This window comes from Amphiura filiformis, chromosome 3, assembly GCF_039555335.1.
Source record: "Amphiura filiformis chromosome 3, Afil_fr2py, whole genome shotgun sequence".
In the NCBI taxonomy this organism is placed as follows: Eukaryota; Metazoa; Echinodermata; class Ophiuroidea; order Amphilepidida; family Amphiuridae; genus Amphiura; species Amphiura filiformis.
In genome coordinates, this window is record NC_092630.1 from 46,136,690 (window position 1) to 46,159,533 (window position 22,844).

General features: G+C 34.2%; 2 protein-coding genes across 2 annotated transcripts in view; one reads left to right on the forward strand and one right to left on the reverse strand.

The window, feature by feature from the left end:
- Positions 1 to 13,610, reverse strand: part of LOC140148604 (uncharacterized) — a 42,403-nt gene extending 28,793 nt beyond the window's left edge. Inside the window, exons 1-6 of the mRNA XM_072170615.1 lie at positions 13,466 to 13,610; positions 9,096 to 9,297; positions 6,810 to 6,898; positions 1,945 to 2,057; positions 1,211 to 1,479; positions 983 to 1,015 (exon numbers count right to left, since the gene is read on the reverse strand). Of these exons, the coding sequence (XP_072026716.1) occupies positions 983 to 1,015; positions 1,211 to 1,479; positions 1,945 to 2,057; positions 6,810 to 6,898; positions 9,096 to 9,297; positions 13,466 to 13,517 (758 nt within the window). The 5' untranslated portion in view covers positions 13,518 to 13,610. The remainder of the gene's footprint in view (positions 1 to 982; positions 1,016 to 1,210; positions 1,480 to 1,944; positions 2,058 to 6,809; positions 6,899 to 9,095; positions 9,298 to 13,465) is intronic.
- Positions 13,611 to 13,890: 280 nt separating this feature from the next.
- On the forward strand, positions 13,891 to 22,160 carry LOC140148605 (small integral membrane protein 19-like). Its single transcript, XM_072170616.1, has 3 exons — positions 13,891 to 14,523; positions 18,981 to 19,105; positions 21,560 to 22,160. Exons 1-3 carry the CDS (start codon positions 14,405 to 14,407, stop codon positions 21,628 to 21,630), a joined length of 315 nt encoding a protein of 104 aa, XP_072026717.1. The 5' UTR covers positions 13,891 to 14,404; the 3' UTR covers positions 21,631 to 22,160.
- The last annotated feature ends 684 nt before the right edge of the window (positions 22,161 to 22,844 follow it).

Genomic DNA, 22,844 nt, shown 5'->3' on the forward strand with positions numbered 1-22,844 from the left:
CCAATTTTGAATTTGCAAGTTATGCATGATTATGTGTATTACACTGCTCCATAGGCCAATGTATTGAATTGCGTTCTGGTACACCAGAACGTAATTCAAATTTGACAATATTTTTGCTAAACGAATTTTATATACAAGAAATGTTTTGTATTATAAATATAAAAAATCTTACCTTTTTTCAGAAAAATGGGGGGATGAGGCTGTTGATCATGAAATGCCCTGTAAGTTTTAAGTTCTCATAACCTTAGTAGCCTTTTTAGGCCTGAGATGTATATATCCTGTAGATGGTGGCTTTACCCCCATGGTGGTATACATTCCAGTTATATGGGTCAATATGACACGCGATATTTGCTTCTACATGTAATATCCAAACCACTTACATGTAAGCAATATCAAGCACCTTTAATGTTAATAATATCTTAATAATAATCTCCCCCCATGAGTTTACCTGCTGGCAATGTGTGTGTTGGTGATCCCAGTATGTTAAAACCATGTGACATGTGATATTTTATGTATGTAATACTGTGCAAATGCAATGAACACAAAGTACACTCATGCAGAAACAACTGAGCCTTTATACAATCTACTGCACTTTCCTATTTTTTATTCTGCAAAAAAATGCTTCTTTTTTCTGCCAAAGATACAACATTTATATTAAAATGAGAATCTAGTAACACTAAACACAGTGATCAAGATTCCTGTAAGGAATCTAATAATATCTGCATCAATTCCAATCAAAAGAGACCTTTACAAGAACTGTCACTGAAACAAAGTCCACATTTGTAATTCTCAATTTCAAATGTTATTACCAATTTTCAGAAGATCATACACAGGCTCAAACTAAAAATGAAATTGACATGTATTTAACCAATATTAAAGCATCCAGCAACAACTAATGACTAGCAAAAAAGACAACCCTGGCAGAGAGGTAGGAATTGTTGAGGAGGAACATATTCTTGCAGACTAGCAAAGCAAGACTTACCCCATCAAAGCTAGTATTGCATTCTCATCAGGACTGTGGGTATAATACAGGCAAATCAGTAGATATGATTCAATTTCAAATGACAATGAAAAGCAGTTTGAATATCAAGTTATGATACATTTAGGTGAAAAGGGTGATTTGGCCAGCTTCTAACTACCTGATTTTACTTCATATTCAGGTGTCAAAACTGTTTAAAGTTAATAATTTTGAATAATGAAAACAACTTACGTTCTAAATTTCTTTGCAGGAGGGGTGCCTGGTGTGACTTCCATGTCAGGAAATGGAAATGCCTTCTGTTTCCCTTCTGCTACATGCACGTCTGGAGAATCTATGTTCTGATGGAATTTCTGGCAGAAATGTATTCTAACACAAGCTCTGATGATGATATCGATGATTGCCATTGCTTCTTCTTGCTGCCTACAGATGGGCCAACTATTCCTATCTAAGAACATCCAGTCGGAGTCATCACCACATAAGGCATTCTGACTTCCTCCCAACTAAAGATGGAAACAGATTTTAAACAAAGTACATTCATTTGTTATCTTGAGAGAGGAAGAACTAGTATAAAGTTCACCAGTAATCCGCTGTAGTTCAGTGTAGCTCAAGTTGGATAGCTCTAGACCAGAAACCATGAGTGTGCTGGTTCTATCCCCATCAGCTTTTTTTTTCAATTTGTTCTTTTTTCAGTTTATAATTATGCCATTTGCTGTTGAAGTGACGTAATAATCGGACTAACTACCATAGCAATAGATGAATACAATTTCTGAATAGATCGCCCTGCACTAACGTTCATGCGGTACCTATGCATTGAATCATAGATGTCAAAGTAAGATTAGTATCTTTGAAAAGATTGGAATTGTATTCAATCTATGATTGCAGACATTCACAGGTGATGAGTGCAACCTGCATTCAATAATGATGGTTTTGATTCCATATATTATGAACACATGTATCATACATACCTGGGCTACAATGGCTTCTCTTAGTTGGCTAATGGAGAGATTGAGAGATGAGAGAAATACAAATCCTAATGCATTGTTGTCATGAGATGTCACTACTCCGATTCTTGGTTTGGCTGAAAAAGCAAAAACAATAAAAATAAATGAAAATATGTGTTATTTAATTCCTAGGTGATCGGATTCAGTTTTTCCTTACAGTTTCGTTTCACTAATTTACTTCCTTGTACCCAGGAAATCCACCAACAAGTACCTTACTTTTTTAATGTGCCGATTCTGTGAAAACCATTTTTTCCATACCAATCACTATGAAAATATAAATCAATTAAACAAATGCGCACAAATGTATCAATAATTATCATTCCCTGATCCCATATCTGTAACATTTGCAAAGCTATCTGCTTCACAAATTACCATGACACAAATTAAATTTACTCTTCACACATATATACTGCGCCAATATAGTATCCTTACACTTGGATAAATAATCACAATTTCAAAACTGAACAATATTGGAATAAATTTGTTTTTTTAATAGATGCACTATCTAATCATGCACATTATGACACCACATTGAATCCAATGTGACTTCAAGAAGCAAAGCAACAAGCATTTGATTAGACGAATGTCCAGTTTTAAAAGTGACAAACTGCCCTATTCAAAACCTCACAGACTAGAAATCTGGTTTGAAAGTGGTGAATGGCGAATTTATGCATTTGGCTTTAATTTAAAACAAAAGGAACAAAAGAAAACTGAAACAAAAGAACTGACAAATAAAATGAAAGTTATAAAAAGTACAGAAGAGTAAAAACTGAAATAAAAACTGCTTTAAATAATGCTTTATTGAAGAAACTGTGGTGTCTCTTTGTTTCGCTTGTTGGAATCTTTTTGCGCCTTGTATAGGACAGTTTGTCACTTTTAAAACTGGACCTTCGTCCATTCAATTGCTTGTAACTTTACTTCTTGAGGTCACATTTGATTCAATGTGGTGTCATGATGTGCAGAATTAGATAGTACATCTATTAAAAAAACAAATTTACCCCAATATTGTTCAGTTTTGAAATTGTGATTACTTTTCCAAGTGTAAGGATACTTTATTGGCGCGGTATACTTACAACAACATCATAAACCTGAAGTTCCAATAACATAAAACTTCAATATTTGGATTTGATTAATATTACCCCTAGTCATATTGTTCACTGTGTGTCTCTAACTGAACGTGACAGATAAAATTGGACTACAATGTAGATTCACCAATAAAAGCACACTTAATTATTATAAAACTCTGGCTTTGCAAGTGATGGGGATGTATGTGGATATCAGTTTAAAACTAGGGGTCTTTCAGTGAGAGATTTGACACCAAAACAAGTACACCAAAACAAGGGTGAAAAAAAAAAGGGTCATTCATTGAAGGTGGGAAGCATTTGGGGGTTATAAAATTGCCAAAATATAGTTTAAAGTTGACAAATATTATACAAAATTGTAAAAAAAAGTAATCCAAGCTTTTTGAAAAAAATTGGAAGAAAATAATACCACTTTGAATTTTAGAGGAAAAAATGGTCATTTGGTGAGAGATTATCAAAAATTTGTATAGAATTCTTGAAAAACAGGTCTTTTGGTGACAGGGAGACAAACGCTGGGTGAGAGGAAGTTGAAAAACGGGGGTCAATGTGGCCGCCCATTTTCATCACCCGTTTTCAGTGTGTCCGCCACGGTAAAAAACAGTCTGTGTCAGTGCTCTTCACAAATTGACTACACTAACAAATTCAATCATGTCACATCTGTGACTGTGATTGCCATTAACCTTGTAGTTCATCGTTATTAATTGCTATCATCGTTAACTATGAAATCAGGCAGAGGTGTTTATACAATGTAACCTAATCATAACATTGACAACCGTATCATAACATACACTTGTAATTAATTCTAATTGTAAATAAGGTGTCAGTTATGTCAGGATTATTGATGATGGTGTTATGTTTGATTTATTTTACACTGTATTAATATATCATGATTGATCAGCCATTTATTAGTCACATCTTCAGTTAAAACAAATGAAAGCTAGTAAGCTACACTGTACAAGTCAGTATGACATATGTCAAAACCCTGATTGCAAAATGATGAACTATAAGCTTTATTTTTTTCTTGTTATTTATTGTAGACTTTAATAGCTATCATTAAAAAAAGGTAAAACTGTAATATTGTAAAATAATGACTGTTAAAATATAATTCGCCCTGGGAATTGACCATTGGTATTGACTTCACTGCATATATTTTACGCGATTACGCTACAAGTGTGCTGACTGACCAAATGCCCTTGTGCATATATTCGCTGTGCAGAATTACCTGTGCAATTTGATACTGTGACCAGTAAAATACGCAGCTGGTCACTACCAAACTCAAGGTGTAACAAGGTATGGTGTACCTTTAGCACGCTGATTTGTCTGTTGGCATATGTTACAGAAATATGTGACCATCCAGCACAACTGAGCCCTGAAGTCGCCAATCATCATTTTTGAGATATTCAACCAAAATATTCTGCTTGAAATTAGCTTTAAAATGATGTATATATCATGTCTATAGTACTTGACATTTACATGTAAGTAGTGAAAAATCAATAAAACAGTCAATTAAATCCTTTGTTTCCTATTGTTTTTTGTTAAGTTCAATAGAGCATATATCTCAATAGTGGCACTGGCGACATCCGGGCTCAGTTGTAGTTAGGCAGCAGAGCCAGTTTCAATGGCTTTGCCAGTTTTAAGTATACAGTGGTGTATTTTTCATATTGATCTTCTAAATCAGATTCAGGTGTAAATTGTCACAAGTGGGCAATTCAAAATGTCAAGGTCAAAGTAGGGGTAAAAATTCAAAACTGGTCAGATTTTACCCCCCAAAAAAACCCAAATATCCTCTGGTGATGGTCATCCAGATTCCGAAAAAGTATAGTTTGACCCATCTATGACTCATCCTTCCCGAGTTATGAGCAAAGAGGTGCAAAAACAAAAACAAAAATGCTCTGATTTTGACAATAATTTTTGTTGTTCTTCCATATTAAACTTAAAGTGACACTATGTGGCCATAATGATAAAAGAATATTAATTACCATTATTTAAAATAACATTTGGTTAAAAATTGAGCATTGGCCAATAAGCAAAATAATGTAATTCAAACTATTTTCATAGACAAACAAGTAAGCGGCATGTGAGACATTGATGAACTACAATGAACTTGGCTTGTCCCTGGTAAGCAATTAGGCCAAGAGATTGTTTTCATTCTATACTATACAAAGACAACATATTCACATATGAATTCTCTATTACATAGCAGACATTTCTAGCATACATTGTATGGCAAAGTGATTGACTAGACACATGATTGAACAAGTTGGACAGAGCAATATTTGAATACTTGGAATACATTAGCAATGTCAAAGCCTATACATACAATGTATTTGGAATTCTCTACACATCTTCAACATCATCATTGACCATAATTATCATCATATAGTACCAGTATTTATTGTCATTCAAATACAAACAGCAACAATATACACAATTTGCATGGTAAAAGGGCCTGAAATAAACATCCACTTAATATAGGTCTAAGTTGCATTTTATCCCCTTTTTAAGGCATGTTGGAGCCTTCAGGCCTGCCATATTTTCAGTTTTGGTAATTTTGCTTAAAAATAATAGTTAATTACTGCAGGGTACAGGGCTCGAATTTCAGGGAGGCCACCAAGGCCATTGCCTGCCCTTTTTCAGTTTTGGCCTTGGTGCCCCAGGTCTTTCAACTTAAATCATCACTTGTTGGCCTTGGTACGTACCCTTCTTTGTCTTTGCCCTGTCGCCTTGAAAATGAACGCCCCAAAAATTTAAATTCGAGGCCTGGCCGGGTAGTAAGGAAATTAATAACGAAAGTTTTCAGCAGCTCTATTACCACCCTCCCAGGGAAAATCATGCACATGGAATAAAACCCATTGTGAGTGAGTCTCTGGATCTGGATGCATGGACAGCATGTTTTTCTGACGGAAATAATTGAATGTAGACCCCAATCGTTTTAGCCCGGACAGCGCTCAAGAATCTAAAAAGTGAAGGGGGGGGGTAAGGGTTAAAAAAACATTTGATGATGACACACAGCATGAGCAGTGCTTGCCCCAACACTATCTAAATACCAAGTTCAATGAAAATTGATCATTGTTTTCTATAAAAGGGGTTATGGTTTTGCCATTATGCAATAAAAACAATAATGAGTTGCTCAAATTAATAAAAATATGTGAATAATTATATTTAATTAAAAAGCCTAAGATGTACCCTGAATCTGTCAAAACTGAATACCAAAATACAAAAGTGAAAGTTCAATCATCCTTGCAAATATTCACAACAAGTGTAAAAACCTTGGTTTTATATCCTATCCCACCTGGTCACAAGGAAACTATACACTTCCTGATTACCAAATTTCTCTCATTACTCAATACACGTTCACATCATGTGCCAATTCTGGTATTTTTGCTACTGTTTTGTATATGCATGATAACATCATTACCCTTCAAATTATTAAACAATAATTTTGTGCAAGTATTATGGGATAATTACATGGATATTCATGATTGTTGCACTGCTGAATGCATAATTCATGGCTCAAAAATATGGGGTTAAGGGCAATCCCACTCCCTCATTTCACAAAATAGCCCTTAAAAATATTTGTCAATAGCAAAACTTCTATTTTTGAGCCCCGATACATAATTTACATATTGTTACACACAAGTATAAAATATGTATCATGTATTAGAAACCCACTCTAAAATATAAACCCACCCTTACTTTGGAAACCCACCCTTACTTTAGAAACACCCCTTGCAATTGTGTACTCACCATAGTCTGGCTGGATTCTAACTACTCCTTTGTCATTTATGAGATGTTTGACTTGAATTCTATCTTCTTGCCCAGAACTCACTGGCCACCTAAAATCAAAACACATAAATCATTACTTTTAATTAAATTTAAAAACAAAACGTTATTGTTAACATATTTTCAATTAAACGTTAAGTTCAAAGTTCAAGGGAGCAAAGCACCCTGATCCTAAGGGTATTGACCCATACAATGTACATTCTCCACCAACTTTCATATTTGGTCTTTTTTGCCTTTTTTCATGCACTGGTCAATGGACTAGCAGTAATCATAAACAAGCATAACTTAACAGTTAACTTTTAGCTAGATTAAGGAAAAATTGGGCTATTTTCTGAAAAAATTGAGAAAATGTTGAAAAAAGGACCCATTCATATACCAAAATAGGCTTTGAAAAAGGGGTCATTGATATACCAAAAGGCCGAAAATGCTACCCATATTTGGGCTATTTCATTATAAATGACACGTTCACAAAAATGGCTTTTATCATATCTGGTTGATATAATTAGGGTGATAATGCAGTGTTATTAACTTAATTCTAAGTATGCCACAAACTACAAGCTACATGAGCATTTTTACAGAATTCTGTCTATTTTTGTATAAAAAATTGCCAAAAGGTACATTTTAACCCAATTTTGGAGTCCCATTTCATTTTGCCCATGTATTCTGAATTAATTCTTTGAAAAATTAGGTACATTCTATGGCAATGTGCTTGTTGCAATGAAAATATGATATGTGTGGAACATCATGCAAGTTGAATGGTGAAAATTGGTGCAAAATGTTAAAATTCAGTGATTCTTGCAAAATTGGCATTTTATGTTAAATAAAAAATGAGTGTCCTCTCCAATTCATGCCTCCATTTTTGTTAACATTAAAGAGGAAATATAAACCCTTACCCTACCTGTATAATCTGTGTTATATTACCAATTGATGGGACAGGGCACTGATTGAGGAATTCATTTATTTTACATACAGTAGACCACTTGTTCTTGATACCACAGTTCCGCGTTAAAAATTTGTCCTCTCCAGAACTGAAGTTAATTACTAATTGTTGAAATAAGAAGGATTATATCATAGAATGTGAAATTTGTAGAGGAAGAGTGGTCTTCCTTCTACCAAGGTGGCACATGATTTGGTATTTGTTGCATTTTTGCAAGCCTGTATCCACGATTCTGTTTGCAATTTAACAAATGTCCTCTCCAGCACAATTATGTCATTTCCATGAATTGGTAAACAAACTAAAAATAAAAATTTCAAAGAGCCAAACCCACAAGAAATTTTTGCATTTTATTGCAAATTATGCTTACAAACCACTTTAGTGTTCAAATTATTGTCCAGTTGTTGAGAACACATATGATATTATTCTGCATTGAACTTGGTTAGCTAAAAATTGCAATATTCCTAATTTAACCAGAATATTAACCCTGTTTGTAGTGGATTTTAAATGCTGGGGATCTTTTATGCAATAATATTGATGCAATAATATTGATGCAGCTATTTCTAAAGTTAAAGTATGCTTTATTATGTGTTAAAAAATGTGTCCTATCCAGAACAAATGACACAGGAGGGGACTTTTATTTTAGGTTTTCCATGACTAGTACAACAGATTGACGCAGAATACTCACTTATGCATCAGTGTAGCTATTGGGCAGGACAAAATGACTATTTCATGAATTTTTCATGTGAAGATAAAGTTTATCCTTAAAATATGTAGTAATTTTGCACCATTTATCTGGATTAGTATCAATTTACTAATTGTTTTATATTGAAACTGGCATATTTAAGACACTGAAGTGTAAAGGAACATACAACAATTATTACAGACTAAATATGAATAAGTATGAACCCAATGTTGGTTACATATACTCTTTCAAAGTTGTGTATTAAATTGTTTAAAAAAATGTCCCCTCCAGACGGCAGCTATGTTTTACACAGCAAAAATTCAATTTAATTTTTTTAATGGTTCCTGAGGGTTTGACGCTCTAACATTTTGAGAATTATTGACACACCATCTGAACTTTGAAATGATAATGAATTTGCATGAAATAAATGAGTTTGAATTTTGACCCCTTTTGGGACTCAATGTTGTCATTTATAATGAAATAGCCCATTTGCGGAACGTCCCCGTATGGTCATTTGTACTGAGTACCCCCAGAAGGAAGGACCTCACCACTTTTACGTGATCGTCGGTCACCAGCGCGTACCTGGACCATGGAAGTTTACAATAAAAAGTTGACTTTATATAGTACTTACCCTTGCTTAGTAAGAAATCTGAATGAAGAAGGTAATGCATCAAGTTCATTCTGCATAGCCTCTCTGATTCCCTTTACTGTAATACTACTAACATCCACCATGATGAACCCTAATGAAGTGTCATCAGTTGTGTTGTCATGGCAACATCCTGTTTCTCCTGTTAGACTGATACCAACCAGGGTTGTGGCTTCATCTGGTTCTCCTGTTTTTGTTTTTAAGAAGAAAATTTTATTTTTGTTAAAATACATTTCAGCACATCACATCAAAGCTCCCATTAGCTCCCTTTTAAAGGAATTTTTTAAAAGGTAACAGTAATGATTGAAATGAAATTGAGAATTGGAGACACAGTTCAGTTTTCAAGCATTAGTATAATAGTATTTCATTTTAGGGTTAATATTCTGTGTAGGCCTCAAGCCTTACATTAGACAGGCGCCGGGCGATTTTTACCCAGTGGTTCTAACCTTTTGGCTCCTGGTTCAAGTGAAAAGTAAATGGACCAGGAGCCACTAAAAACAAGTGTTTGGCTTCTGGTATAAAATTGACTAGTATAAACTATAATTGACTGGTTTTGTGCTCAGTTGGCAAGTCAACATGCATGACAAACCGCTATATTCCTTTTAAAAAAAAGGGGGGAAAAAGAATAGGCCTAGCAGTTTAATTCATCTTACAAGCAACTAAAATGCCCTTAAAGTCCTCAGCAAGTAAAGTATTAAAAGTCCAGATGCAATTTAAATTGACCTTGGATGCCACTTTGACCTTGTTGAATCCCAGAATCCCAACACACTTCTTCATTGAAGTTAAATGCACTTTTTGAACCTGATTTTCTTATCTGGTTCATTTCATGAAAAGAGTGGGTCACTGGGTTGCCAGTTTAGTTTTATCCATTTGTACATGTATTACAAATTTAATAATTATATGGATGTTTTTTCTTTGATTTTGTATGATTTAGGCTTGGTCTACCATGTAAAAATTATAAAAAATTATTGTTCTTTTTTTTTAATTTGTTGGTTTAATTTTGTTTACACTTTGGTATACACATGTATAAATAATGCTGGAATAAATAAAACCTGTAAAACTAATTAATTTCTTCATTTCTTGAAATTGCTCCTGGGTTTGCAAAAATGGCTCCTGGTTCAGCAAAATCCCAAGGACCAGGAGCCGCTTTTTGGCTCCTGGTCTTGACATACTTAATGTAAGGCTTGGTAGGCCTATGTTTCTTGCATTCAGCAGCTGCACTTAATTTTGCTCAATTGATGGACTTTTTTGTTATCAGAATAAAAAAAAATGTTTTCTGTACGGTAGTTGGCCTGAAAACCAATTACCATATTCATTCCAATAAGCGCCCAGGGCGCTTAACAAAGTCATTTAGGGTGGGCGCTTATTTTTTTACCTTGTTTACCTAATTTTTTCGTAACAGGCATTCATTCGAGACGAATTACGTATGTTATAGAAGGCTTGAAAAGTTTACGCAGGACTTGTACCAGTAGTCCTGCAGCTATTTCACTGTATCAACATCTATCTGTCACTTCAACATTAATGTTACCCTTTAGCAAATTGAAAATACCCTGGATGGGCGCTTATTGGGGCATGGGCGCTTATTGGAACGAATACGGTACATTAACATTTTGCAAGTTGTTCAAGCTTGTAAGTAGTCAAGTTAATAGCCAAATCGATAAGGCGTTCGACTATTATGAGAGGTTGCGGGTCCGAACCTGGCTCTTAATACGTTCTCGTGGAAAAATTGAGTTAGCTTGAAATTCCCCTGGACAAGGAAGTTACTGCTAATTTGTCTCCTTGTAACCCGTACAAAACTAGGGGAGCTGATCCTGGTTGCGAAATGCGAAGGTTATTTGTGAAATGTCTAGGGCGTGCGCTCTTGAAGTAGCAAAGTCCCTGATTTGTTATTTAATGGTTTATGGAATGATGTTGGGGCGTAGTGGTTAGTGAAAACCTGTAAAGTGTGCTGAGGCTTGTGGATCAACGTCTAGGCATTGCGCCTGTGCGTAGCGCAATATAAATCACTGCGCTTGTAAATCAGGGTCGGTCAGACAGTTTCTAATTTATTTTTTGCCACATAAGGCTAATGAAAGTTGATTCCCAGTTTCCCGTTACCCTACTCCGCTCAAAACAATTTGCTGGCCAAATATTTCATTATTTTGAATAAAATGTTGATTTCTAACAAACTTTAACATACAAATAAATAATTGTGGTTTTAAATATATCATAAATCTCTTTCTGTTGATTTTCAGGGATTTTCTTTGCAGTAGGAGCATGGTATATGGTTAATAATGAATTATTAATGAATACCTACTCAATTCTCTGTCCCGCACTTTTGATCTGCTCTGATCTCATCCCGTAAAAAATATTGTGAAACTTTTGATAATAGTTGTACAATCACCTTCATGTGGTTGTAAACTACATCTGTAAACTACAAACTGTGATTTATCACATGTATACATGGGTAGTTATTGGTTTACACCTGTAACAGATGCAATAATGAAATGGTATAAAATAATGAATAATGAAATGGTCACCTACACAGTCATGAAAAATAATGTAACGGGAAACTGGGAATTGACTTTCATTAGCCTAAAATATCAAGAATTGCAAGTTCACCACAAAATACCATTTCTACACAATTATGGGTGGTGCAATAATTATGTGTACCCCGGGTAGTGAATTATAGGGGTGCAAAATTTTTTTTGGCAGGACAAAAGGGGGGGCAAGCATTTTTTGGCAGGTCAAAAGGGGGGTCAAGCAATTTTGCAGTGATTTTTGGCACAGATAATTAGGGTACCGTTTCTATATTACACCCTAAAAAGATGTAGGAAAACATTAGGAACACATTCAAATATGCAAATCTTAGTTTTTGGCATGTCAAAAGGGGGGGGCAAAAGATTTTTGGTGACGTTTTATATCAAACAATTTTCGATAACGGATTTCTACTAGTAGGGGTGCCAAACACGTTCTTCATTGGATTGGACAATGCTTGTGTGTACATGCCTATGGGACATTTTGGCCAAATTTGAAATTTTATTATAAATTAATTTGTTAAATGGTTCTCAAAATCCAATCGCAAAACCCAAGCTGTCAATTGCTGCTGGGAACTTGAAGTTCATGTTGGCATATGAGCATAAATTAAAACTTGCATTGTTAATTAGTTACAAGGATGGGAAAAAGGGTATCATTTTACCGGTTTTCCCATTGAAATACACACAAATTGAACAATTTTGCAAACATTTTGGCATGAAAAAGCAAGAACTTTGACCAAATTGCTTAAATGGTTCTTAAAATCCTTTCCTTTAACAATTGTATTCCAGTATTTGCTGGGAACAAGTTTTCCAATCTGTATGGGCATAAATGATTTTCCTTATACTTTTTGAGTAATTGGCCATTAAAAATTATGATTTTTCATTTTTTGATCCAAAAACAGCCCAATTTTGTCTAGCGAAAGACCAATATTTGCATATTTAAATTCGCAATAACTCCACAACCCTATATCCAATTTTAAAAAGTAAACCAGTTGTGGAGAGCAAATGATGAGATCTTGAAAATGAAATCAAAATCAGAGTGATTGAACAAACTTCAAATTTTGGTGTGACACCCCTACTACTAGGATTTCAATTTTTTATTAATGAAGGTGCATGTAGTTTTGAGGAATAACACGGGATGTTTCGAGTTTTATTTCAACTGGTGGTGGTGTAGGAAGGTGAGTGAATTCGTGAATGAGGCCGGGGATTGAGGTTTTGTTGTTTCAACGATCCGATAGTAGGATACTGAAACGTAGGCTAAAATGTCTAATGACGCCATGTTTACATGAAAACATTAGCTGTTGCGAGGTCAGTGTCGTTGAATTAGTTACCTAAATTCCTTTCAGGATATTCTGATTTCACTTATTTATGATGTGTGCGAAAATTCACCATATAAACTCAAAAGTGTGAATGCAAGCTGTTATTGCTGACAATAGAAACATTGTTGCAAAGTCATTAAAAACAGGTATGTATTACAGACGTACTTTGGCCGAAACGAGATACAGGCCAGTTAGGCAGTCTATGTCATGAATGACATACTCATTTCCTTAAAAATTATGACAGCAAAAAAATGAGGAATTCGACAGCTTGACTGCACCATATAATAATGTTTTTAATATTATTGTTGTATTGTAATACTTGTAAGCTTACAAGCTAAAACCATCATTTTTGACCACTGCATGAATGATCCATACATACAATGCATGAATGAATGATGTACATTATTGAATATTGACATGATTGATGATGCGAAGTTGATGATCAGGATGATGATGGAAGCTTATTTTGTTCCGACTGTTTTCGCAGCATATTTTACCAGTTTTAAATGTGAGATCTTACCTGCTTCAGCCATGATTAGCCTCTTCAGAAAACTCCAAATAAATGAAATCATTACAGTATCAACATTTTCAACCTTCTTCCTCTTGCAAGAGGCATTTCGTTCAATGTGAAAAGCTAAATATAGATGCGTTCACTGGCGACAACTTGTCGAAGTCCCCTGAATGAATTGATTTCCGCAAGCACTGGTGTGTCGAGCCGGTCCCTAGAATTCCCTAATTGATTTGAAAAATAAAGGTAACATTCCCAATTTGTCTAATTAATGTAACTTTAAAAGTATCATATAATTATTGATATAACAGTGTCAAATATGTGTCATTTTAGGTAACATTGATTCATTTTATCGTTATTTTTTGTAGAAATTTAATGCAGACCAGTAATTGATTGATTAATGGTGTTAGCGCCCTCTTTTGACAAGTGCTGTAGATTGTCAACAAAAATGGATGAAAAAATATAGCTGGTGTGTACATACGCTAGATGCGAGACTACAAAGTCACTGAAAAGTGCTTGTGATTCATCATTAATCACTCAAAATAATATATTCGTCGGCACCTATAAGTCAGGTATTGAGAGGCACCATTTAAGGGTATTTTGAACGTCAACTGGCAACATTTGCAATACTTTTGACTCAGTCTCAACTCGGTGTTTGTTGACATTGACAGTTTGTGCAGTGCAGGAGTGCATGGACTTTGTCATGTTTGTACACAACCAGTGACAACATCAGTTCTCTTGGAAATGCCAGACATCAAAGACCTTTGCTGACATGAACAGTCACCCAGTTCTTCAAAACTAAGACAGTCGAATGTTCTCTTTGAATCATTTGTATTCAAAGGCAATCAAATCAAGGCAAATTTTGAATACTGTGTGTTTCAGCTCAGCATTGTGATTGTCTGTTGTTGCAAGCAGATGTCCCACAGTAGAAGTTGACCATCAACATCAACCATGGCCAATGAAAACCACGGTCTTCCACCTGAAGTCCACATAGACCATTGGAATGAAGCTACAAACATTTACATGGTTGTTATTGTGGTCTCACTTTGGTTCTTTGTTTACCTTAGAAAGTGAGTTGAAAGTGTGTTCTGCTGTGTATGATCAGTGTGAAATGAAATCAAACATTCAGTATCAACTAATTTTGTACTATCATTTTTCACCCTGATGTGGCAGTGATGTCAATGTGTACGGTTGGAGGCAGCTGTTTTGCGCATGCATCTTTGTGGCGTTTTTGACTGCATGCATGTGTATGCCAGCGCTTGAGCGCAGGCTAGCGATTTGCAGCTGAGCCCAATGAAATGCATGCTACATATCATGCATGTCACTGCCACATCAGGGTAAAAAAACTGTATAATTTGCATCACATTTTATTCCACAGAATGGTGCATTTGGAGGATTAATAGTTTAAAAACAGAACAGTGTCCAAAATAGATGTTTTGTGTTTTAAAATGATTCTATTTTGATAAAAATATCCTGAATATCAGCAAAAACAACAATTCTCCAATTCTTGATATAATTTTTACACATAGATTGTAGACACCTAGCACCTCTGGCACCATTTTCTTGAAGTGAACATTTTATGTATATTATTTCAATGCAAATAAATGGCAAAATGCATTGCCATAAAGAACATCCCCGTTTTGATACTAGCATTGAGCATACTCTGTACGTAACATACATCATGTATTATAGGTCCTTATGTAGATTCTAATGTCCTTAAAGTACAGCCATGGTCTTGGCTAAAATGTGAGTGCCCGTCATTTTCACCAAAATTACTTTTCCAAAATTTGTCGCAGGAGCAAACTTATTATTATTACCGGTACCGATGTTTTGTGTAGGGTATTGCCAACAATTTAACTGTAGGGGTGTTTACTTGATGCATTAAAATATTAAAACTGGAACGCAGAAGAAATAACAAGAAGATGATTTATCGATGAAGTTGTAGAATACACACAACTACAGATGGAATAAACCCGGGGTCACTCACTACTTGACTTGCTACGCACCCGTGTCCAAGAAAAACATCTAAAAGGGTATGTTTTTCACCACACAGCGAAGAAGACAACATTATGAAAAAGGGGTACTTTTTCAGAAGGCATCGCCATTTAGGGGTCCTTTGCAGCCAAATCCTTAGACGTTTAGGGTTAGTAATATTATTGTTTGAGTGAGTTTGCACTAATTTGATAAAAAATCACCACTTTTTAATTGATTCTTCTTACTTTTGAGCATCTTTTCTTCAGTATCTTTATGTCTGCAACATCAAAAAGACACCTTGGGTACCGGTATCAATTAGCTCATTTCCCTGATTACGCCACTTAGGGTATCAATATAGATATTTCTCAGTTGACGCCATTTAGGGTATGGTTTTTGCATGTGCTACGCCATTTAGGGTAGGATTTTGCATGTGTTTCGCCAATAAGGGGTGCAATTTGGTTATGGGCGACTTTAAAAAAAATGACTCCTTTCAGTTTCCACCCTATATTTGTAAATTGAAATGATTTTTAGAGCAGGTAATTATTCTTAAATATGAGTTATGATGCCCACCTTTCATTACCAGAAAAATTTTTCTATGGCTGCTTCAGAAAAAAATATGAGAATTTTGATGCCAAAAATGGTCAGGAGGGTAACGTTTTTTGTGGACATTGAAATTCAACATGAAATTTCTGTAAGCTATAGCAAAAGTATGACCTATTCAATTTGATTCCTGATATTTGGTCCAGTAACATGTACCCTTATATTATAATTTTACCAAATATCTGTGTAATTTATCTTTTGTAAGTACCAAAAAATGTGTCATCTACCAATGAAGTCAACATTTTCAAAAAAGGGGTCAAATTCTAATTTAGCAACAAAATCACTCAAGAAAGAATATTTATCAACAGCTGAAAATTCCAGTTTCCATATTTTGAATAGGTGTTCTGTTACCTTTCATTCAATGCTAAATTGATGTTTGTAAATTACATTTTCTTATTATAAATTTGAGTTCAAACTGTGTACCCTAAGAATGTCAGGAGTGTAACATTGAATTTTATCCTGGATTTTGACAATGTTATTGCTGATGAAATTGAGCAATCATATTTTTCTGTTGTTGTATCTAGTGCAAATAAACTAATAATGATGGAAACAGACATGCTATGTTACATGTGTCTGCTTCATTGTGCATTAAGTTGGTTGTCAGGAGTGTAACACCATTTTAAAGTTACACTCCTGACAACAAAAACAACACCAATGCACAATTGTTAAGTGAAATTTATGGCAATATTATCAATAATATATCATGTAATCATATAAACTAAAGTACAAATAACCAACAAAAATAAAAATCATGGCAATGTTAATGTGTTCTGTTCAAAAACAGGGCTTCACCTTGCCTAAGTACCTTAACAGGCACTATGTTTAGCCACATATTTGTACTTTTTATAACTAATTTATGTATAATTAATATATTTATGATTGTCAGCATTACTTTAACATCCCTAACAGTTATTTTTTAAACAATGTCAAATGTTTGTGATCATCAAGAGTTGCTAGTATTTACCACTCTTGGTGTGTCAGGAGGGTAACACAAAGTGACCAAAGTACATTATGTGTCTTGGTGTTGAACTGCAATAGAAATGAATGAAGCATTAGCTCCACATTTTCAGAATGGTTAAAACAAGACTATGTTGACATTTTAAAGGCAAGTTTACATGGTGTTACTGATATTTGTTTTGAATTATCATTAAAATATTACAAACTTGAGATAAATTCTTGCAGAAAGGACAAAAAATTTCAAAGACACCCATAATAATTGTTGTAGAATGAGCTTTTCTATGTTTCATATATGTTGAACAATCTAAATACTTGATTTCTAAACAAGACAAGGATTTTGAGATCCACAGAATAGCAATTTCCTATCAAAGTTGGCACGTCAGGAGTGTAACACCAATGTACAAATATGGTATAAATACATTTTGGATCCTGCAGTGCCTTGTCATGCATTATGTTATGAACTTGAAACTTTTGGAATAGTTTCTGACAGGTATTGTTTATAATGTAGGTATGTTAAACAGTTTAACTACAGTTAATTTTTTTGATAATGAAAACTTCTGCCCTCAAGTGAGTAAAAATCAGTGTTTTTAATATGAAAAATGATATTTTTTCAGTTTTTGATGGTAAAGATACACTTTCAAGGGCTTGTTTGTCTTTAACCATGTCACAGATTACCTCTAAATGTTACAGTAGTGTTGATAACCATTATTTTAGATACCTAAAAAACAAATAAAGTTTCATGTGACTTTTCTTACAAAGTGGGTATATTCTGTAGTACATGTGCCATAAAAAAATAAATAGATGCTTTCAGACTGTCCCCTCAATTGTTGCACAAACTTTAACATACTAACTTCAAAGTAGCACACAAAAATCACTTGGATAGTGAATTTGAATTTTCGGACAAAATGTCCCACTTTGGAGTCATTTTTTTTTAAGTCGCCCTTATGTGAAAATTCGTCATTAAGGGTGCATTTCAGAGGTGTTCGGACGTGGGTGGGAGGCACTTTTGTGTGAGAGTGACCCCCGGAATAAACCAACTTGATGTAGATTGATGTAAAATTATTTTATAGATGGAGAACTTTAGAGCAGTGGTTACAGCTGGATGTTAATCTGTTGGATGCTTGAGATGGAAGTGAAGTAAAAATGATCTAAGGGACAAGCTCATTGCTAAGATAACAGAAAAACACCTGAAAACCAACTGAAAGCATCATCTCTGTAAAAATCAGTCTAAATAATAATCCTAACTAAGCATTTAATACTGTTTGACTTAAAATATATAACCTGTTAAAGAGACAAAACTACCCATTCAATCTCAAGCCACAAGTTGATTGGATGAGCAACAATAACCACAAATTATGGGTAAAAAATAAAGACATTTATTAGAGCTCATTTAAAACAAACTTATTAAAATTGGTAAGCTATGTATCAGTAAAAATCTGTTGGCTTTACTTTAAAAATTGTTTTTGCATTTTAAGGAAGTTGCCCAGGGGAAGTTGGTGTACAAAAAAGAAGTTAAAATTTTATGTAATGGTATACTGAATACTGTATGAAAGTAGGAGAAATAAAAAACAAAGGGGTAATAAACTATTTTGAAAGACAAAAAAAGAAAGAAAAGAAATCATCCTCTTGCTAATTCAAGTTACATCAATAAAGGTACCAACAAATTGACCTCAATATAAAATTCAGTTTATAATCCATCACTTAACATCCCTGACTTCACTTACGGGATGGCGTAAACTGGGTATGTATCTAAATGCCCAGGTACTAAAATATAAAGTTGGCAATCGCCTTATAACAAAAACAAAGAATAGCAAGTTGCTTCAAATTGTTCAAAAAAGATGGTAAATTTGGCAGGGATCTAGGAATGCGGAAGAATTATGCAAAATTGCAAATTACTGATTAAATGTTTAAACTATTAGAAATCTTTACCTTCCAGATCCCCAATTCCAAGCTACACTGGTTATTTTGTATTAAATATGTTGTCTTTACATTGCAGAAATAGAGGTAGAATTGCAAGGATGCTGGTGATGAGAAAACAAGAAACAGAAGAGCAAGCAAATCGGCGGCAAGAAGAACTCAAACAAGTGCGCTTCAGACAGCAACTAGATATGTACTACAAAGGTAATTCTTTTAATACTTGATTGCAACTGAATGTAATCAGACAGCAACTAGATATGTACTACAAAGGTAATTCTTTTAATACTTGATTGCAACTGAATGTAATCAGACAGCAACTAGATATGTACTACAAAGGTAATTCTTGTAATACTTGATTGCAACTGAATGTAATCAGACAGCAACTAGATATGTACTACAAAGGTAATTCTTTTAATACTTGATTGCAACTGAATGTAATCAGACAGCAACTAGATATGTACTACAAAGGTAATTCTTTTAATACTTGATTGCAACTGAATGTAATCAGACAGCAACTAGATATGTACTACAAAGGTAATTCTTGTAATACTTGATTGCAACTGAATGTAATCAGACAGCAACTAGATATGTACTACAAAGGTAATTCTTTTAATACTTGATTGCAACTGAATGTAATCAGACAGCAACTAGATATGTACTACAAAGGTAATTCTTTTAATACTTGATTGCAACTGAATGTAATCAGACAGCAACTAGATATGTACTACAAAGGTAATTCTTGTAATACTTAATTGCAACTGAATGTAATCAGACAGCAACTAGATATGTACTACAAAGGTAATTCTTTTAATACTTGATTGCAACTGAATGTAATCAGACAGCAACTAGATATGTACTACAAAGGTAATTCTTGTAATACTTGATTGCAACTGAATGTAATCAGACAGCAACTAGATATGTACTACAAAGGTAATTCTTGTAATACTTAATTGCAACTGAATGTAATCAGACAGCAACTAGATATGTACTACAAAGGTAATTCTTGTAATACTTGATTGCAACTGAATGTAATCAGACAGCAACTAGATATGTACTACAAAGGTAATTCTTGTAATACTTGATTGCAACTGAATGTAATCAGACAGCAACTAGATATGTACTACAAAGGTAATTCTTGTAATACTTGATTGCAACTGAATGTAATCAGACAGCAACTAGATATGTACTACAAAGGTAATTCTTTTAATACTTGATTGCAACTGAATGTAATCAGACAGCAACTAGATATGTACTACAAAGGTAATTCTTTTAATACTTGATTGCAACTGAATGTAATCAGACAGCAACTAGATATGTACTACAAAGGTAATTCTTGTAATACTTGATTGCAACTGAATGTAATCAGACAGCAACTAGATATGTACTACAAAGGTAATTCTTGTAATACTTGATTGCAACTGAATGTAATCAGACAGCAACTAGATATGTACTACAAAGGTAATTCTTGTAATACTTGATTGCAACTGAATGTAATCAGACAGCAACTAGATATGTACTACAAAGGTAATTCTTGTAATACTTGATTGCAACTGAATGTAATCAGACAGCAACTAGATATGTACTACAAAGGTAATTCTTGTAATACTTGATTGCAACTGAATGTAATCAGACAGCAACTAGATATGTACTACAAAGGTAATTCTTGTAATACTTGATTGCAACTGAATGTAATCAGACAGCAACTAGATATGTACTACAAAGGTAATTCTTTTAATACTTGATTGCAACTGAATGTAATCAGACAGCAACTAGATATGTACTACAAAGGTAATTCTTGTAATACTTGATTGCAACTGAATGTAATCAGACAGCAACTAGATATGTACTACAAAGGTAATTCTTGTAATACTTGATTGCAACTGAATGTAATCAGACAGCAACTAGATATGTACTACAAAGGTAATTCTTTTAATACTTGATTGCAACTGAATGTAATCAGACAGCAACTAGATATGTACTACAAAGGTAATTCTTTTAATACTTGATTGCAACTGAATGTAATCAGACAGCAACTAGATATGTACTACAAAGGTAATTCTTGTAATACTTAATTGCAACTGAATGTAATCAGACAGCAACTAGATATGTACTACAAAGGTAATTCTTGTAATACTTGATTGCAACTGAATGTAATCAGACAGCAACTAGATATGTACTACAAAGGTAATTCTTTTAATACTTGATTGCAACTGAATGTAATCAGACAGCAACTAGATATGTACTACAAAGGTAATTCTTGTAATACTTAATTGCAACTTAATGTAATTTCGTGCAGCTGCTGTGAGCAAAAGAATCAAGATCAATTCAAAATGTTTGTGTCATGTTATTTGCATACAAAAAAGCCATACATGTAAATAATAATGAGCTTGCATATTTTGCCCCAAATTCCGTCACCCACTCTGCAACCGATGAACTTTAAACATAACCTTAGTTGTCGAGTGCCCCTAAATTACATGTACTTACCACAATACCACATATTTCTAATAGTAGATTCAGATTTTTTCAGATTCAGCCATATCGTTTTTGTCCAGTTTGCTTAAAAGTTTATACATATTTTTAATAAAACTGAGTATTTGTGCATTATTGTGATTTCATATTTGTAACTACTGTTTTTTATCCAATCTGATTTGTTAACAGCACGTAAATGGGACCAAGCCAAACAAAAACAGGAGAGAGGAGACCATCATATTGATATGTTGAATATGTGAAGTCATCCATGACTAACAGACCAGATTTTTGTACCACTGAGTTTATAGTGCCAATTTGTGTACAATCACTATAAATTACTAAAATCGCATTATTTGGGATATTTTAGTGGTGAAATTCTGCATTTTGTTTTCATGTTGAATTACCATAACTTTGCTGGGACCATTACCTTTATTGAATTGATCAGGTGGCCCACCTTGTTTTGCAAGATGAAATGTCACTGGGTGGGAGGCTAATGGAATAAATGTTAGATGATTCGTTATTAAAGCAATCATCTCTAATGCTTTCCAAACTTTAGAGGCTGGTTTCTCGAAGCATGGCTAGTGATCAAGCTTCCTAAGCCATCAGGCTGTAGCCCAACTAGTCCTATTCCAGTGCTTAAAATTTCATATCATACATCTCCTAGAAAGATAAAATGGATCCATATTGGTAGGGCTAGCCTGCTGGCTTAGGGAGCTTGACCACTATCCAAGCTTCGAGAAATCTGACACCACTATCCAAGCTTGGAGAAATCTGACCCATGTGGCTGACATTGACTGACATTGGCTTAAATTTTCAGCTAACAAGCAAACCCTATATTGTAGGCCTTTACAATATAGGCATATGTCATGGGCAGACTGAGTGTAAGACCATCATACAATGTAAGTGCAGTAGTAAAATACTTATGTTTTGCAGCACAACCCAATCCCCCTCATTGTAAATTGTTTATGTTCTGTATATACTTTCCTGATGACCTCTAAGCTAGTCCACTATATTACCTTTACATAAAGTTGAGGTTCATGTGTTATTGATCAAAAGTAAGTACATTTATTGAAATGTTGCAAATGGCAGCTATTAAATTTTGCTGCACTTCTGATGGTCTTGCACTCTGCCCACAATTTTAAAGGTAGCAAATTTCCTTAACTCTAGGAATACTGTATGTTCCTTTTTTCAGAATTATTGTGTTTTTTTTACCATGTTTTATCAGGGATTCTCCACTGGCGGCTCGTGAGCCACATCTGAACCACTGACCAGTGTAAATATAGCAAACCAAGGTGTATTTGGCCCTTAAACATCTTTGAAATGATATTGTCTCTCTGTGGCCCACGAGAAAATAAAGTTGAGAACCCATGTCTATATACATGTTATATAAATTTGTAGCTGAAATGATTTACCGATAAAAAGTGGAAATTCTGGGAAAGAAAGTAGTTCCACTTCAAATTTGTTCAAATAGATC